At 39.5% G+C, this 18,130-nt stretch overlaps 1 protein-coding gene across 1 annotated transcript in view; it reads left to right on the forward strand.

The window, feature by feature from the left end:
• Positions 1–18,130, forward strand: part of Itga8 (integrin subunit alpha 8) — a 197,443-nt gene that overhangs the window by 59,969 nt on the left and 119,344 nt on the right. The window contains exons 7-11 of the mRNA XM_052156913.1: positions 348–473; positions 1,386–1,430; positions 4,086–4,129; positions 5,505–5,561; positions 8,340–8,392. Coding sequence (XP_052012873.1) covers positions 348–473; positions 1,386–1,430; positions 4,086–4,129; positions 5,505–5,561; positions 8,340–8,392 — 325 coding nt within the window. The remainder of the gene's footprint in view (positions 1–347; positions 474–1,385; positions 1,431–4,085; positions 4,130–5,504; positions 5,562–8,339; positions 8,393–18,130) is intronic.

Below are 18,130 nucleotides of genomic sequence, written 5' to 3' on the forward strand. Positions count from 1 at the left end.
AGCCTATGAAATGAAGTCCATCCCCAATATAGACTACAAATTTAAACATAAATTTCACTTGCAATTGTCTTTATTTCATCGTCATTTTATCACTTGAAGGCAGAGAGGGGATGTACATAAAAAGTACAGGAAAATGGATAAAGCATTGTCATTCTTCTCTGGGCTTCTACTAGAATGGACTGTTCTAGCCAGTTGTAACTAACCTCTGTCTGTCAGTTGGCGGGGGCAGGTAGGGACCAAGTCCTTGAGAGCATTCAAGAGTGTATGGTGGTGCGGTTCCAGGTTTTCTGAGCAAGAGCCTGACCCTTGCATCCACTCAGTTGATGTATTAATTTGTTCCATCGCAGGTCAGGTGATCACTGTCAGTATAGCAGACATCATTGCAAATTATTCATTCAAGGATATTCTACGAAAACTGGCTGCAGAGAAGCAGACAGACGTGGCTCCAGCTTCCTATGATGACAGCTACCTTGGTAAGAATCATTGCTCAGTTACTGCTAGTTTCTCAGAAGACACGAAAATTAATGTACACATGATTTTTTTTGTCCTGACTTATCTGGTATTATCTGACATCTTTTGAAAGCTGTCTTTCTTATTATTTTGAGGAGACCCTTACATTGTCTTTCTCACTTGGACTTGCTTTTTCATGCATAACATACATGATTCTAGCTCCTATTTTGTAGGCTCTTTGGCATTCTCCTATGGTGTATCACTGGTAGAAGACATATCAGGAGGGCTGCTGTTCATGCTACAGGGAACATGAGAGCAGACCTGTCTGGCTTCAACAGTAAAGAAGAATCTTTCTATATGCAAGATTGTTCTCAAATTTTATTGTATGCAAACCACACAATGCCATTTTAATATTAATGTTACCCATGTTTGGGTGTCCAAGTGATATTTGGATTGCTTTATGCATTGAAAAATTAAATTATGGTTATGTTTTGTCAATGTAGATGGAATTTTGCCTTTGAGCTCAGTGATGTTCCTGGGCCACTGTCATGAAAGGAATTAAGAGTAGCTCATCATGATGATCAGTAGCAAACACCGAACACAAAGAACATCTTGCTTTCAAAAAGCAACGGCTGCCACCTGCACCTACAGGGGCTATGAATTCATGTTCTGAAGGCTGATCTGAAAACATGACTGTTTTGGGCCATGTGTCTATTGAAGATCAGTCTGGAAGATCTTCTTTATAGCCGGGAATTTGTCTGAAAGTGTTTATATTGGTGTGATTTACTTTTCCTCTCAGAGAACCTTTAACTTTTAAAAATGCTAGTAGAGGTTTCTGAGCAACATAGTATCATGATAGCGCTTTTACATTTTCTAGATACAATTTACTCCTTATCAAATGCAATTCATTCTTTTTTTTTTTCTCTTTAATATAGGATATTCGGTCACTGCTGGAGAATTCACTGGGGACTCTCAGCAAGGTTAGAGACATCAATGAACTTAAGTCATTTTAAAAGTTTGGGGAATGCTAAGTCACATATAAGTCATATTGTAGATATTATTGATTCTTTCTACACAAAGATTTATGTAGATGAAATGTATATATCTATGTGATAATATTTTATAGAAAATATATACACATTCTCACAGCATTTTATTTCCAAAAATTCCATTAGAATAATTTTCACAGCCTGGTCTACAGAGTGAGTTCCTGGGTAGCCAAGGCTACACAGAAAAACCCTGCCTCAAAAAACACAAACAAACAAATAAACAGAATCAATTCCTATTCCTATAAAATCTAATTAAGTGATTGAAAATGAGGAAAGTTGCCTGGGATTATAAATGAAAACTATACAGATGATTAAATGACTTGGACAGTAGCCATACTTGCATAATAGGTCAAAGTGAAAAAAAGTAAAGATTTTTCATTCTAATTTATAGCATTGCACTTCCCAGGTGTCCTCCTCCACCTGATGTCACCCCAACATGCCAACACTGTTCCCCTTTCTCCATTAGACATGCCCAACCCCAAATAACATAATAAACTACTCCCTCTTCTCATAGACAGACTTCATTGTTTATCCTGTTTTCAAACTTCTAGTTCTGTGTCTGTCTGTCTTCCCACAGTATTTAACTTTTTTTTTTAAGATTTATTTATTTATTATATGTAAGTACATTGTGGCTGTCTTCAGACACCTTAGAAGAGGGCATCAAATCACATTATGGATGGTTGTGAGCCACCATGTGGTTGCTGGGATTTGAACTCAGGACCTCCGGAAGAGCAGTCAGTGCTCTTAACCACTGAGCCATCTCTCCAGCCCAGTATTTAACTTTTTAGGTCAGATGTCAAACACCATGTTCTCAATTCCTTATTTAGCATTGCCCTTCTGTAAGTTCCTGTGTCATCTCATTTTCCAGCTCTTCTAATGTGTTGGCCACCTATTCTTTTGTTACAGACTTTTCGTGTACCTACTATGTGCCAGGATCTGTTAAGTACTGAGAATGCAGAAGTAAACAGATTCTCCTTAATTTCAAATCGTGGATGGCCATAGATTCTCAATGGTCTAATGAACTGTTTGAGATACCTTTGACAGTGCCTTTATTTTACAAATCCTCAACACACAAAGTCTAAATGCATTTTCTAGATATTTCTGCAATCCAGTGAAAATTACTGATGTTTCTGCCTGCTGTCATGTTACCGATGGTGGTAATGTCACTGTCAAAATCATCTCAAACAGTTCATAGATCATTGAGAATCTATGGCCATCCACGCTCATTATCGATAGGAAAGTTGGGGAGCTGGATAAAAAAGAATTTGAGGGCCTAGAGAGATGACTCAATGAACAAAATATTGCTGCACAAGAGTAAAGACCTGAGTTCTGGTCCTTGGCAACCATGTAAAAAGCCTGGGGCAGCAGCAAGGACCTGAAGGCAGAGATAGGACTCCTTGAGGCTCAGTGACCAAAGTCTAAATTGAATAGTAAGCTCTAAGTTCAGTAAGAAATCCTGTCTCCACAAACTAAAGTGGAAAATGATAGAAGACTATATCAATCTTTGTCCTCCACAAATATACTCATGGGCACACACAAACCTCCTATACCCACATGCAAACACACACACACACACACAAACACATACACGCAAATGCATACACACATATAAATAAATAAATAAATAAATAAATAAATAAATAAATGATAACATGACAAAAAGAATGAGAAGAAAAATAAGTTTATGAACTCTAGATGTGGATTCTTAATATGGAATCCTTGGTCTGTGCTGATTGGTCCACAGATGGCCTTCATGATAATTGAAACTCCAACGAGACCTTTGTGGTGGTATAAAAGATGTCCTCAGAGCAGATGTCACCAAAGCCTCAGGGAAAGGCTTAACTTTAAATCACATGCATACCTGCAAAGACAGGAGGATGTTCTGAAGGGCAGAGATGCATGCTGTCTAGTATGCACATTGAAACAGCTCGAAGTGTGACTTTTGCTTGTTTGTTTTCTATCATCTGTAAAGAAACATCAGGCAGAATGCAACTGCAAACCCTGACTTCCAGCTTGTAACACTCTGCATTACCATTTACAAGGGCCATCTATACCCAGAGCATCAGCATTTACAAGGCACCATCTTTACCCTCTGCATTACCATTTATAAGGTGGCATCTTTACCCTCTACTTTATTTACTTACAAGGTACCACCATATTTAGCACCTGACTGCTAAGTAGCTTTAAATATACTGGAAGCTGAAGAGATGGCTCAGTTGGTAAGGTACAACTCATAGAAGCATAAGGACCTGAGTTCTAGCCTCAGGACCCATCTAAAATAGACACTGTGGTGGCTTATGCTTATAATTCTTGGGCTGGGAAGGCAGAAACAGGCAGATCTTTGTGGCTCACTGGCCAGCCAGAAGAGCTGAGATAATTTTATAAGCACTAAATCCCAGGAGAGACCCTGTCTCAAAAAATCCAAGGTGTATGTCTCCTGAGGAAAAAACACCCAAGGTTCTGCTCCAGCCTTTTTGACACCTGCATCCATGTGTACCCCATACACATGAACACACACACACACACACACACACACACACACACACACACATTTCCCCTCTAAGTGACTCTTCTTCTTATCTCTAGAATTGGTTGCTGGGATTCCAAGAGGAGCACAGAACTTTGGATATGTGAGTATCAAGATGTATTCCAGACACATTCTAGGTGCACTGAAGTGTTTTCCCCCATGTGACTTTAGGTCATTTTAAATGTCCTTACTAAATATTTCCTGCTACAGTAGTGGGCTGTTTTTCTACTCAACCCAAAGGGTAACAAATACAAGCATATTAATGGCATGGTTTCTAGGATCCCAGTGAAACCAAAATGTGCAAAGTCTTAATTATCAAAAACACACACAAAATTCCATCTATATGTGTATTTTCTCCTTTGCAAAGGCACATGCCACTGAATTTAGAGGATACCTAAAAAATGAGGTTATCTCTAGGCCCCTAACTCATTTCTCTAACAAAGGTACTTTAAAACAAGTTGTCATTCCAAAATGTCAGGTTTGAGGTGGATAATATTTAATCTTATCATAACTGGTTACTACAAAGTTAGAAAAAAGCCATTCACAAAGAGACGACACAAAAGGGCTATGGAGTGAGGGAGAACAGTCAGTCAGTTAAGAGTTTATTATGCAAGCACAAGAACGTATATTTGATTCTCAGACTTGGTGTGGAAAAAGTCAGACATGGGATTCCCAGCATTAGGAAGGGAGAGACAGGCTGACCCCTGGAACTTGCTGCCTAGCCTGCTTAGCTCAACTGGCAAGCCTCCAGCCAAAGAGACCCTGTCTTAAAGATACCAGTAGAGGCCTCCTGAGGAAGGCACTTGATGTTGAGCTCTGTTCCACATACACATGGACACATGTCCAACTGCGCCCACATGAGCATAGCCATGTGGCCACATGAGTATTGAACATGAGCATGATGCTAATACTCCCCTACCACTCAAGACGCTGATGAGCTCAGAAGAATCCAGCGTATGAAGGCAACCTAGGCTACACAGGAAGTACCAGGTCAGCTTCAGATGTATGAATCCCTATCTGAAAAAGTAAATTAAAATAAAATACAATCTAGACAATATACACATTTTTCCGGTTTGTATTTGACTAAAGAGAATTAAAGAAGACTTTTTTCTATGTGGATAGGACTTAAAAAGCTTATTTTCCAAAGAGCCATTTATCAGCTTCCTAATAGTTATAAACAAATCTGATCAGACAAAATAACAGGCCATATGCCAATTTTTGTCCATATCTTGGCATTCAATTATTTCTTCTTCTAGAATCATCAGCATGCTCTTTGTTTAAAAAGTTCAGTTGCCTTTTGCTAAGATCATGCTTGGAAGCTATTATACTATAACCAACTATTACACTTCATGCTAAGATCCTGCTTGGAGGCTAACCAACTATTATACTTCATAAGAATTTTAAATAATTTAAATTGCCATGATTGAACATTACCCGATTCTGTTGAATGATACGCTGTCTCACTTGTGTAATTTCAGGTCTCCATCATTAATTCCACAGATATGACCTTCATTCAAAATTTTACTGGTGAGCAGGTAAAGACTTTTTGGTTGTTGTTGTCTTGACGCATTTGTCTCAGTCAAACTCTCCTGGAACTCACTGTATAGTTTAGGTTAGCCTTGAACTCGTGATAGTCTTCCTGCTTCACCCTCCCTAGTTCTGAGATTACAGAATCACACCATTATACACAGCCTAAGGGCCAGACATTTAAATACAAAACAACCAGTGTTCATATCATGTATTCATTTATTCAGGAAGTAATGAACACTGGGTACAATGGCGTACCTAAGCAATCCCAGCCCTCAAACTGCTGTGTGTAGAAGAAGCAGAATGACACAGTTGATTCCACTTCAAGTGGAAATCAGTGATTTGAAGAAAATAAAACAGAATCATATTATGTGGTGGAGGTAGTGCAAAAGCTGACATCCTCCCAGCAGAAGTGCGTAACACAAAGCCAGCGGTAGAGAGTGTGCAGGAACCACAGGAGCCAGCTGGACAAATCAGAGGCTCCTGAGGACTGCCATGGCTATAAGCAAGCAAGAAATAAGTCAGAATTGAGGGTAAATCCGTGGTACCACCCATGAGTGTTAGTCTAGAACTCTCTGGTTTTAAGGGCTTTCTTTTTGCCACACACATGTGTAAAGTCAAGTGCACACCGTGAAGCTGACCCTAGCAAGCTGCATTAAGCTCCTTTATTTTCCATTTGTGGCACTAAGGATGAAGCACAGGCCCTTGCACACATTAGGTATGTGCTGTACCCTAAATTAACCCCTAGTCCTTATTTGTCTCACTATGGTAATTGTGACCTGGTGAAACATTTCACTTTTTGTTTCCAGCACTGAAGGTAACCCTGATCTCCAGGAAAACAATGTCCTGAGAATCAGTTAGCAAGGTTTTTGAATGATCAGAAAGAGCCTTTCATATCTTGTGCAAAAATTTGAGTTTGGGCCCAAGTACCTGTTGCTGTGAAATTTTTAACAATTTTTAAATTTTCATACCTCTTCTGGTACTTTGCTGGGTGGTAGGGATAAATGATAGTGAAGTGATAGTGAAGGCAGGTAGTTGGTTAGGTTTGAATCGCCCATCTGGAGGGATTTTGTGTCATAATGGAGTCTACCCTGATCCATACATTGCTCAGGAATTGTAGAAAGGAGAGTATAGCTTGCCTTAGCTATTTTGTGGGCTCTCCTTTTTCCCACCCTTTACACAACCCCTATATATATATTTATCACCCCCTATTACTAGATAGGTGAGAGAAAGAGAGAGAGAAATCTGGATCTATTTTGTTGTTGTTCTTTAATCGTAACTACTAACGAACTGTAACCAGCCTCCCCCCCACCCCCAGTAACCAGCAACCACTCAACCCACCTATGGGACTCTAGCGAGTACACACCCTCTGAAAAGTTCAAGAATTCCAAACATCAAGCAGTCACAGAAACTATCTGCAGCTGGTGAAACCACACCTCTGTTGGAGCACCAGGCAAATCATAATCAGCTGCTATGAGGCAGCTCCGTACCTCCACACATGGGGTTAAAATGAAAGCGTATTCTTACAATACATCTGTGTTTTCTAAAGAAACCAAAATTCCAAAAGTGTCACTACAGGAAAGAGCTCAAGGCAGGCTGAAGTCTGCCTTCCCAGAAACATAGTTTCTAGCGGACTATACTTTGATTGAATTAGTGGATGGATGATTAGAGGTTAAGTCAGCTGAAGGATCAGATTGCAGACTAAAGAAACAGAGGTGGGGGCTAGAGCCTTTGAGCAGGGGCTTGTGAAGCAAACTTGAGCACCTGATTTGCAGTACCTGTTGGGGGAGGGGCAGGTACAAAGGTAAATACCTGTAACCCCAATGCTTTGGAGCCAGAGCCAGAGAAAAGAAAATGTTGCAAAGAAATACTTCCGAATATATCCAGATTAGTAAACTCCAGATTCAGTAAGAGTCTCTGTCGCAAAAATTTATAGTAAGGAAAATCTGAGGAAGATGCTGATCTTTGGCCTCACACAGTTGTATTCACACATACACCTGTACATACCTGTGAAGATGGAGACACACACACACACACACACACACACAGAGAGAGAGAGAGAGAGAGAGAGAGAGAGAGAGAGAACAACATTAGTAAGGTGAAATGATGATCCAAACTGAAACAAATTATAAAACTATTTTGAAACAACTCTGAGGGAAAACTGTGGGAGATTACTGTATAGTATTTACACTCACTGAAAAGACTTGGAAGTCTTATTAAATATGATCTCACTGAAACTTGATGAGTTGTGGATTTCCCTAAAATTAAAATCATATTGTGATTTAATAACATAGAAACCAAACTAGATAGCGCAATTCCCACTTTACTTTTTTGTCACTGTGCTTATGAGTACCGTCTGTTCTTGGAGGATGCCATGTGGAATCTCAGAGCTCGACAGCGTAGCATCTGCAAGTGGCCTGGAAGTCCTCCACATGTGGTGAATCTGACTTGATTCTGTAGGGTTCAAAATGGCTGAATTAAGTATGCTAAAGACTAGATGTCATAGAAAGACTACAAGTAGCAGAGCGCCCCCTAATAGTCTTGTCCACCAACTGAATGGGCCTAATGTATCCAGAGAAGGTACCAGCAGATGTCAGGATTATTATGAAGGGAATTATTCATTAGGTCAGAGGTTAGACTAAATGACTTGAACATTTGGAACAAGGTCTGGGGGTCTATGAATTCAAATGCAAAAATGTACCACAGTGAGAGTCATTTCTCATGAATAATTAAGATGTGACTATAAACTTGGCTTCCTGAGCACAAAATCTATTATTGTATTGCAGATGGCATCTTATTTCGGATATACTGTTGTGGTATCAGATGTTAACAATGATGGGTAAGTTTATAAGTACTTCCTCCCTTGCTGTATATTATGTCCATCCATAAAAGATGTTATATATTTCCTTCATAGACCACATCCTTTTGTACTTCCTGAACAAGATAGAGGCTCTCTTGTTTTAACTTTTGGTTCAGGACAAGAGGATGCATGTAATAAAGAATTCTGTCATCTTATTTTATGTCTTGCTGAGAGTTTCCACATCTGCCACTTCTAAAAAGAGGACAGTTTTTATTTGGTTTTACTCTGATGTTATTCAAGAAATAGCCATTTGCCATTCAAACACCAAAGCCAGGGAGGAGCTTGCTTGTCTATTTCTCTTTGTGCCTAGAGGCTCTCCCTCTGTGTGATACAATTACAAAATGTTTTACACAACTATGAATTTTTTCCTTCTTATATTGCTTTGCCAACCCATCAGTACAATTCCAAAAGAACATGAAAAATTAAATTATTTCAAATCTTGGCAGGGAATTACAGTTGAGCTTGAACTAAACTCCACTACAGGATTGTGGTTGTATGGAAGTAATTGTATCCAAAGTAAATGATTATACACATCCTTTGTTTTATTCAGGCACTGGAGGGAGAGTTTGACAAAGTATTAAGAAAATGTTAGTCAAGTGCAGCAGTGAGAGCGTGTCTGGAACAAGCCTTTCTGAGATTAAAATGGGGCATCATGAGTTCAAGTCTACAGTAGAGTATATAGGGCAGAGCAGAGTGTATAGCAAGGGACGGAAAGGCCAAGGAAGGAAGAAGAGGGAGGAAAAAGAGGAGGAGTGGGAAGAGGAGGGAAAGAGGAGGGAGAGGAGGAGGAAGAAAAGTCTTTAAGTTGAGATGTACTGATCATCCATCTAACAAATGCCATTGGCGAATCTCCTATGGAAGGCATTATTCTCATGCACCCACATCACTGTATGAGGTGAATGAGGCAGTTAGACCTCTGCTCTCACGGAGATGACATCTTTTTGTGTATCTGAAGTATCCTTACTATATTGTATGATCAGAGCCAATCATCATACTATATTGATGACCAGATGGAACATCAATAGGTTATTTCTCTCTCATACTTAGAAAACTGAAGGTATATTTATTATCATGGTATGGCATATAAATGGAAAGATATGAGTACTTTCTTACATCCTGGAAAATGCTTTTACAATTCTCATTTTGTTGGAGAGGGAAAAAAAAGGATGTTCAACAAAAGGAGAATTGTAAAAGAGGAGAAAGAGGAAGAGAGCAAGAGGGAGGGGAAGGAGAGGGAGGAAGGGAGGAAGGGAATCTGGGAAATTCTGAAAAAGATATGTGCTATATATTCCAATGCCTATTTGGGAAAACAGAAAACTATGTGAATAGGGAAAACATCAGTGTTTACCCAAGATCCTGGGAGGGAGGGAGGAAGGACTAGGGCTCAGAGGATTTATCAGCCAACCGAACCATTGTGAGATACAGTCTTTGCGTATTTGCTGAATCTCATAAAACAGCAGGAGTGAGAGCCAGGTAAATGAGACACTTGGATAATTATTGCCGAATATTGGTTTACTGTTTAATAGATGCTCATCTATGACAGGAGACACGGTGGTAGGAAAAACTACCTGCCGGAGGGCAAAACAGACCTCTGTACCTTCTGTCCAAAGTTACTTTGAATCTAAGACTGATCTATAAAATGAACTCTGTTGACTAATTTGTAGAGAGACAGAGATGACATATTGGGAGGGATGCTATCTTGAAATGTGAAAGATAACAGCACGAGAAAAATAACAGCAAAATACGGCCAAAGCTGTAGGTAGAAGGGGGTCCCCACTCAGTGAGAGAACAAATTCCCAGAGGTGAGAGTTTCTCAAATATTCTAGAAACAGCAAAGGGGTTTGAAGAGGGATGATGGGCAGACCCCACTGCATTTAATAGACGTGGCCATACAACATTGCAGGGAGGATGGAAGGAATCTGCACCCCAGGCAGGCATGGACCTGTGCACTGCAGGAGATTCAAAAGGAGGCCATTCTCCCCGGTGCACTGTCTGTCAGGTTATTCCCCAGAGAAAGCAGGACAGTGGTCTGGAAGCTGAAGCACTTGTACACACTGGATAATAGTTTGAAAGACTTGCTGAGCGCTGATTTTATCCTGCAAGCTGTTAATTTTAAATTTTAAATGGAATAATAGCATTCATCTCCAATGCTCTTAGTTGCAAAGAGAAAGATAACATTAGGATCACCGGTGAAGATTCCCAACTTGATGGACTGTAATTATTACAAAACCCTCTTAGAACTTCAGGAAAAAACTAACTAAGCTAAAGAAAAACATGAAGCCCAAACATGGCATGGAATCCAGATTCAGGGACCCCACTCTGCAGTGAAATCAATTCCACAGAAAGTGGTCGGGTGTGTCTAGCCATATTTCTTTCTTGTACAGGCATCTGACCACATATGCTTTAGTACGGAGGAGCGGCACTCCATCAGGCCCACCCTATCCCCAAGAGCCTTCCTTCAGGCCACTCCCATTTATAGTCCTGTGACTTTTCCCAGAGTTCACAGCTTGCTCCGGAAGACTCCCTTTCCTGAAAACATCCTCATTTACATGACAGCAATATTTACAGTACACATTTTTACCATGCAAAAGAGAGATTGCTTCTTTGGTTTTTTGCTGATCCAAACAACTTGGTAACAACAAACTCAGGAACTGTTCAAGTGGAAGATCTGTCCTTCGCAGTGTTTTTCAAAATTGCTGTGCACACTACTTCTTTTTTAATTTAATGATTTTTTGAAATTAATAATCTTTTCTATTAAAGAATGGATTCATGAACCCCATACTTTCTTCCAGATAAAGGGCCCACAGATTTTCAGTGTGCTAATAACTTGCTGTTTTAAATCACTTAGGTATAGTGAGATTCAAGGGCCTATAATAAATAAAACATATTCTGGAAGCAAATGGAATTGACCAAAGACAGATCCATGATAGAGCTGGACAGCTCGAGCAAAATCAAGATCATGGTGGTAGTTTATAAGGTTTACTCGGATAGCTAAGAAATCACTTAGGTGATGGCTAATGTTTAGAAGGGCCACACCCATCTAAGACCGCACCCCCACATTGACAGTCTTTGTCTCTCTATATGTGTCTTTGTGTGTCTCTCTCTTTGTCTCTGTCTGTCTCTGTCTTCTCTCTGTCTCTCTCTCTCTGTGTTTCTCTGTCTCTGACTCTCTCTCTCTCTCTCTTTCTCTGTCTCTCTATCTCTGTCTCTGTCTCTCTCTCTCTCTCTTTTGTCAGAAACAGACTTCTTCCACACCAAAAGATTATTAAGTACCACGTGTGAGACTGCAAATGAAGATTGTTTGACAGCGTGCATGTTTATCTGCTGTGCAACAGAATCAAAGTCCTTACCCAAATTTAAACACCAGGAAAGAAAACATGGTGGTATTAAGCCAAATGATAAAGTAAGGCGATGGTTGGTGTTGATTTTACCATAAGCATATGTGTGTGTATTTATTTATATATGTATGAATGTATGTATGTATGTATGTATGTATGTAGGTATGTGTGTGTGTGTGTATTTTGAGACGGATTTTTGCCATGTAACCCCAGCTAGCCTTGAAATCATGGTCTTCCTGTCTCAGGCTTCCTATTCTGGGCTTACAAACATTCATCACTACATCTTAATACTTTTATTTAGAAAAAATTCTACTGGTATTATAAATGGATTCCAAACATTTAGACTATGCAGTTATGCACACACTAGCTGGTATGGAATATTATCAAGTCTGTCATGGTTTTGAAATCATGGTTTATACAGACTAAGAATAAAATAGAATTAACTTTAGTTTTGGTTTCTTCATGCAGTTTATATTATGAACTTATTTATCTATGTAAACTTTTTAGGGGTTTTGAAACAGCAAATAGAAATAGTAGTTTTTGTTATATTTCTATACAAAAGACTCTGTTTCAATTTTTCAGTATAGTCATTGATTATGCAGTTATTATTTATTCTATTTCAGAAACTGACAGAATTAAAATTGAAACCATGGACGTTTCCACACCCGTTGTTCATAACCTTGCATAGGACAAAAGAAAACACATTTCATCAGTCTTTAGCCATCAACAAAATCAAGAACACTTTGGGGAGAAGTTTTTTGAAAAAAGTAGCTTTTAGCACCTAAAATTTAAGTGAGATTCAGTCCAATTTTTTATTCACATAGGAGATGTTGTTATGAATAAATTAGAAAAATCACGAAAAATAAAACATAACATGGTTGTAAGTTAGATTCAGTTCACTAATGTGAAAGTGTAATTTAAGTGTGTAAGCTAAGTTACCTTTGGTACCTATCATAAACCAGTTAGGTTGCCTAGATATCAGCTCTGCAGTCCACTGTTCGGGATTCCTGTAGTAGTAAAACCATTAGCATGCACATTTTACTCCTGGAGAAAACGATATAGAGTTCCTATATTGAATTAACTTATTAATATCATTCATCTCCAGGAATCACGTTCTGGTTCTTCCTGTCTGATGTGATCATTGGTGGGTTCTCTCACTGTCACAAATAGTAACTGTTGTCCTGTTCCACATGTCCTGTGAAGGGTGAGGCACTGACCATTATATTAGGTCATCAGAGTGGATTTAGGCACAAATTGGAGAGAAAAGAAGCCTATATGTGTCAGAGAGATGCTTAGATCGCACTCAAACGTACGGCCTTCCAGATAAAATGAAGCTGATGCGTGTGTCCTACTCCACAAAATGCCTTTCCAGGGAAAGTTAAATCTCACCCATATCACCGACAAGGGAAATAGGTTTAGTGAAAATGCATCTTGAACATACTTTCTTCATAATTGCTGTATAAATAAAACCATTTGAACATATGTAAAAATATTAATATACATACATATATATGTGTGTATAAATTCTTCAGCCTATCATATGCCATTACTGATCAAGCAGTCAACAAAAGTTACCTATGCTAGTCACTATTTTAAAAATTTTCAACTTGAATTGGACACTCATACAAAAAAGGGATTTATGCAGCTATGGTGGCATACTCTTATAATTACAATTTTCTGGAGTCTGGGGCAGGAGGACCCTGAATCCAAGGTCAGTGCTGGCTATCTGGCAGACCTGATCTTTAAAAGCACACATAGTTTATTACCAATAGTCCTTAACACCAAAGGCTTTTGCCAGTTTGAGATGTATCCCAGGTCATAGAGGAAGATAGTGGGATGTTTTTAAAAATCATTTTTGACATGTATTTTCGAACATTTTAAGTTAGATGTGAGCCTGTAGTCCCAGCACTTGGGAGACTAAGCCAGAAGATTGCTGAATTTCAGGTCAACTTGGGCTACATAATTAGACCCTGCCTGAAAAGGAAGAATGAAAGAGATAAAGGAGAGAGATGGGAAGATGGAAGGAAGTTGAGAGGGAGAGAGAAAAAATGCATTTAGAAATCCTTCTTAGGTTTTGGAATTTTAAACAAAAGTAAAAGTCACAACCCTAAACTCCATCCCTTGGCCTCTGCCCCTCCCACACTGCGAGCAGCTGCAAGCATCTTCAGATGTTGTATCTACTACCGGGGTAGCCTGCTCTAAAAGTATTTCTAGGCTCTAACCATTCCTGAGTTACTTTCTACTTGTTTGTGGCTCTTGCGGAGCGAGAAAGAAGGAAACATAAACTTTGCTCTTTGGACACTAATTTTTTTCTATATTTACATCGGTATAATGTTAACATATTGGGTAGTCTCCTCCCCAGCCAGCCCAAGCAAGCGCTCTTTAACACTTCTACCATTTGTTAATTGCTGCTTACTGTACAGGGAGTGTCAACGCAGGCAAGAGGGGGCAGGGAGAGATGTTTCCAATGGCATTCAATGAAGTAGTCAATTACCGTCCGCGTGTTAAGAAATACAGCTCTTCCCCAGGCTATACCTGCTTATGGCAGTGATAGGTCTACATCGCTATTATTCCAAAATTACCATTTTCCTCATTCCATCTGGATTCGACTTACTTCTTCAAGGAAGTTTGTTTGTCAAAATAGTTTTAATCTATTTCCTGTTTAGGTTTACAGATGGATCAGGAAGTGCAACATTGCCAGTCTTCTTCCTCACTCCTCCTCCTCTTCCTCCTCCTCCTTCTCCTCCTCCTCATTCTCCTCCTCCTCATTCTCCTCTTCTTCCTCCTCCCCCTCCTCTTCCTCCTCCTCTTCCTCCTCCTCTTCCTCCTCCTCATTCTCCTCCTCCTCTTCCTCCTCCTCTTCCTCCTCCTCCTCTTCCTCCTCCTCATTCTCCTCCTCCTCTTCCTCCTCCTCCTTCTCCTCCTCCTCATTCTCCTCCTCCTCATTCTCCTCTTCTTCCTCCTCCCCCTCCTCTTCCTCCTCCTCTTCCTCCTCCTCTTCCTCCTCCTCCTCCTCTTTCTCTTCCTCCTCCTTCTTCTCCTCCTGCCCTTAACATCTTGCATCAGTGTAACATAGTTTTAACATAGGAGGAAGCTATTGACAGCAAGAATTCACTCTGTCCTATAAGGTTCTATATCTCTTGCCATGTGATGTCTACGTGTATCCATCGGCACAGTGTTACCCACAGATTTCATTATAGCACCTTACAAATCTCAGCTATCTTCCTCCTTCCGCCTTCCCCGTTCCCTATCCCTGAAATCACGGTTCTACCTGGTTTCCATGGGTTTGCCTTTTCCTGCATGTCACATAGTTGGAATTATGCAGCATATGCCTTTCCAGGTTGGCTTCTTTCAGTCAGTAATATGTGCCATTTCCTCCGTAGTATCTTCCTGTGCCTTTGTGCTAATTTCTATTCATGGCTGAGGAACATTCCACTAGAGGACACAACACAGTCTTTGAAGGCATCTTGGTGGCCTCCAAGTTTAGGCAGTTATGCTTCAAATGTCTGCACGCAGCTTTTCCTGTGGGCTGAAGTTCCAAGCTCACTCAGGACACTGAAGGGTGTGCATGTGTGAGTTCATGTGTGATGAGTGTTCAGGTGTGGTGAGCGTAGGTGCAGTTCTCTAAGGACCTGCCAGGCTGCTTCAGTGTCTGTGTTGATGTGCATGTCGCTTTACCCACACTAACGTAATGCCATTTGGTGTTTAGCTGTTCTAAGTGATTTACAGTAGGACCTCATTATTTAAATTTTCAGTTCCTAAAGACGTGTGATGTTGGATGTCTTCCAATATGCTTGCATCGTCTTTGAGAAGGTATCTAATTCAGATCTTGTACCCGATTTTAATAGGTTTTGGCTTAGCGTTCTTACTATATGTTATATAAATATAACAAGTATAAAATAACTTATAGTATTCTAAATATTACATATAATAACACTACAGTATATGACATTGATATATATGGTTACTGTTCAATTTTTGAATTACTAATACATTTTATCTTTCTAATTAACTGTGCTACAATGCTCAGATGCTGGAGCTCACTGGGCCATTCAGTGCTCTCTGAGTCTTCTCTTAGGTACCTGCCTTAGCTCACAACACGGTGAGCTTCCTTCTAGGTCCACCAGCACAGTCCCACATGTGATCAGTGCTGTCCCTGCATTCCTCCCAAGCTCCAGCCTTCCTCTGTCTCTAGTCTCAGCACTGATTTGGATCCTGATTTTATTTTTTTATGCTGCCTTGTTTCCAGCCACATGAGTGATAAGTTGAAAGTATATCATTTCCAAGTTTTGGCTTGACCTAGTATCCAAAACTGTATTCTTTAGATGACTGGCACAAGTCTTAAACCTAGCAGGTATATACAATATATTTTTCTTTTTATTATATCTTTATTATTTAAAACAATTTTAAATTTTAAATACATTTTGATCATATCTCTCCCCTCTGCCAAGTCCTTCCAGATCCTCTGCACTTCCCTACCTATTCAATTTTAAGTTCTTTCTTAGAGAAAACAAACCCCAATACAACAAAACTCTCCAAAACCAAAACAAAATAAAACCACACCAAAAATAAAGGAAAAAAACACACCAAACTTAACCAAAAAAAACCACACGCACGCACGCACGCACGCATGCACACGCACGCGCACACACACACACACACACACATACACACACACACACACACACACACACACAAAGAGAGAGAGCCATGGAGTTCATTATATGTTACTCAGCTATCTGAGGCCTGTTTTGGAGTGTTTATACCCAGGCTCACTCTGTTGGAGAAAACTGGTTTTTCCTCTTCCAGCAAGTATAAACAACAATTCTGTTGTTAACCTTTATCCTAATAACTAGCTTTTCATTTATTCAGTTGTTCATTCAAAAAATATAGCAAAAAATAAAATATAATAAGGTGCAACAAAAACTATCACATCGAAGTTGGACAAGACAAACCATCAGAAGAAAAGGAGCCTGGGTAGACTGTAGGTTAAGCTCTGAGTTCAGGGACAGGCCCGGCAATGGAATCAGTGTAGTGAATCATTCATACCACGTAGAGCTCCTGGAAACATCTTGGCTCTACAGCCGAGCATGGTGGCACACATCTGTGACTCCAACATTTGGGAGGCTGAGATCATGAGCTCAAGACCAGCTTGGGCTACGTAGGAGATCTTGTCCAAAAAGAAAAGAGAAAGAGAAAGAAGGAGAGGGAATGAGGTGGGGTGAGGAAGAGAGGGAAGAGAGGGAAATGGAATGGAGAAAAGAGCATGGAACAGTAAAGAAAAGGGAGGCGAGAGAAAGAATAAAGGGTCTGGTTCTCAGTAGCTTTCTACGCCATCCTTACTTTTAAAATTACATTATAAATATGTTGTATATGAATATATTTTCTCTATTAATAATAACATATCAAAGCTTTGATTTTATCACACAATTAATATACAGTATTAATATTCCTGCTGTATTGATAGTCTAGTGTTAATAGTAACCTCATAGCAATGTATCATTAAATTACATGAATGAAAGCATTCAGGGAATTAGATCACTTGGCAAGCCTCAGTATTAATGTGCGTAGAGTAAGGTCAAAGGTGAACTCAACTTTCCCACTACTGCATTTGCCAGGACGCTTATCTTCAGACATACTTGAGCACTGGTCTTTAGTAGAGGTCAAAGTATCTATTTTTGTTAGTAGGAATTTTCTTAAAACTTTTGAAAATAAAAACTAAATACTTTAGAAGTCTCCTGACAAAACAGAAAATTCTCCCATCCTGTCTGTCTACTCTGTGATATCTACCTCTGTGACAAAGATACTTCCAATGACTTTGGGGTTTTATCCTTATGGTAATAACGGCTCATCTCTAAATCTAAGTCTTAAAAATGTTATTAGATTCTTACTATGATGTACACAGAACGACTGCATACTTCATCAGGAATAAAAATTTGTTTTCCAGCCAGCATTAATTATTTCTCTGGTCTCTTTTATTTAACTGGAGGACAGACAGGACAAAAATTATTTGAAATCTTAGTATTATAATAAGTCAGGGTCAGCTCAATAAATTACACACAAACTCTTGTGTCCTCAAAGTACCAAAACATGCTCAGGTTTGATGTGTTTTCCACGTGTGACTCAAGTTTCTGGAAATGCATTAAAAAGCCAGAAAGGACAAAATGTCTGCGGCTTCTTGGACATTTCTAGCGTAGTTGGAAAGTTCAACGTGATAATTTAACAAGTTTTATTTTCTTCAGCATTCTGCTTTGTAGACATAACAAAGCTATGAAAGAAATCAGATGATTGTAAAATGACCCTCAGAAAAGGAAACATAGCAACAGAAACGTCCTCATCTGGTTGGTTACAGATACTCCAGAGAACCTTGTCTACCAGG

The sequence above is a fragment of the Apodemus sylvaticus genome, chromosome 14, assembly GCF_947179515.1.
Source record: "Apodemus sylvaticus chromosome 14, mApoSyl1.1, whole genome shotgun sequence".
In the NCBI taxonomy this organism is placed as follows: domain Eukaryota; kingdom Metazoa; phylum Chordata; class Mammalia; order Rodentia; family Muridae; genus Apodemus; species Apodemus sylvaticus.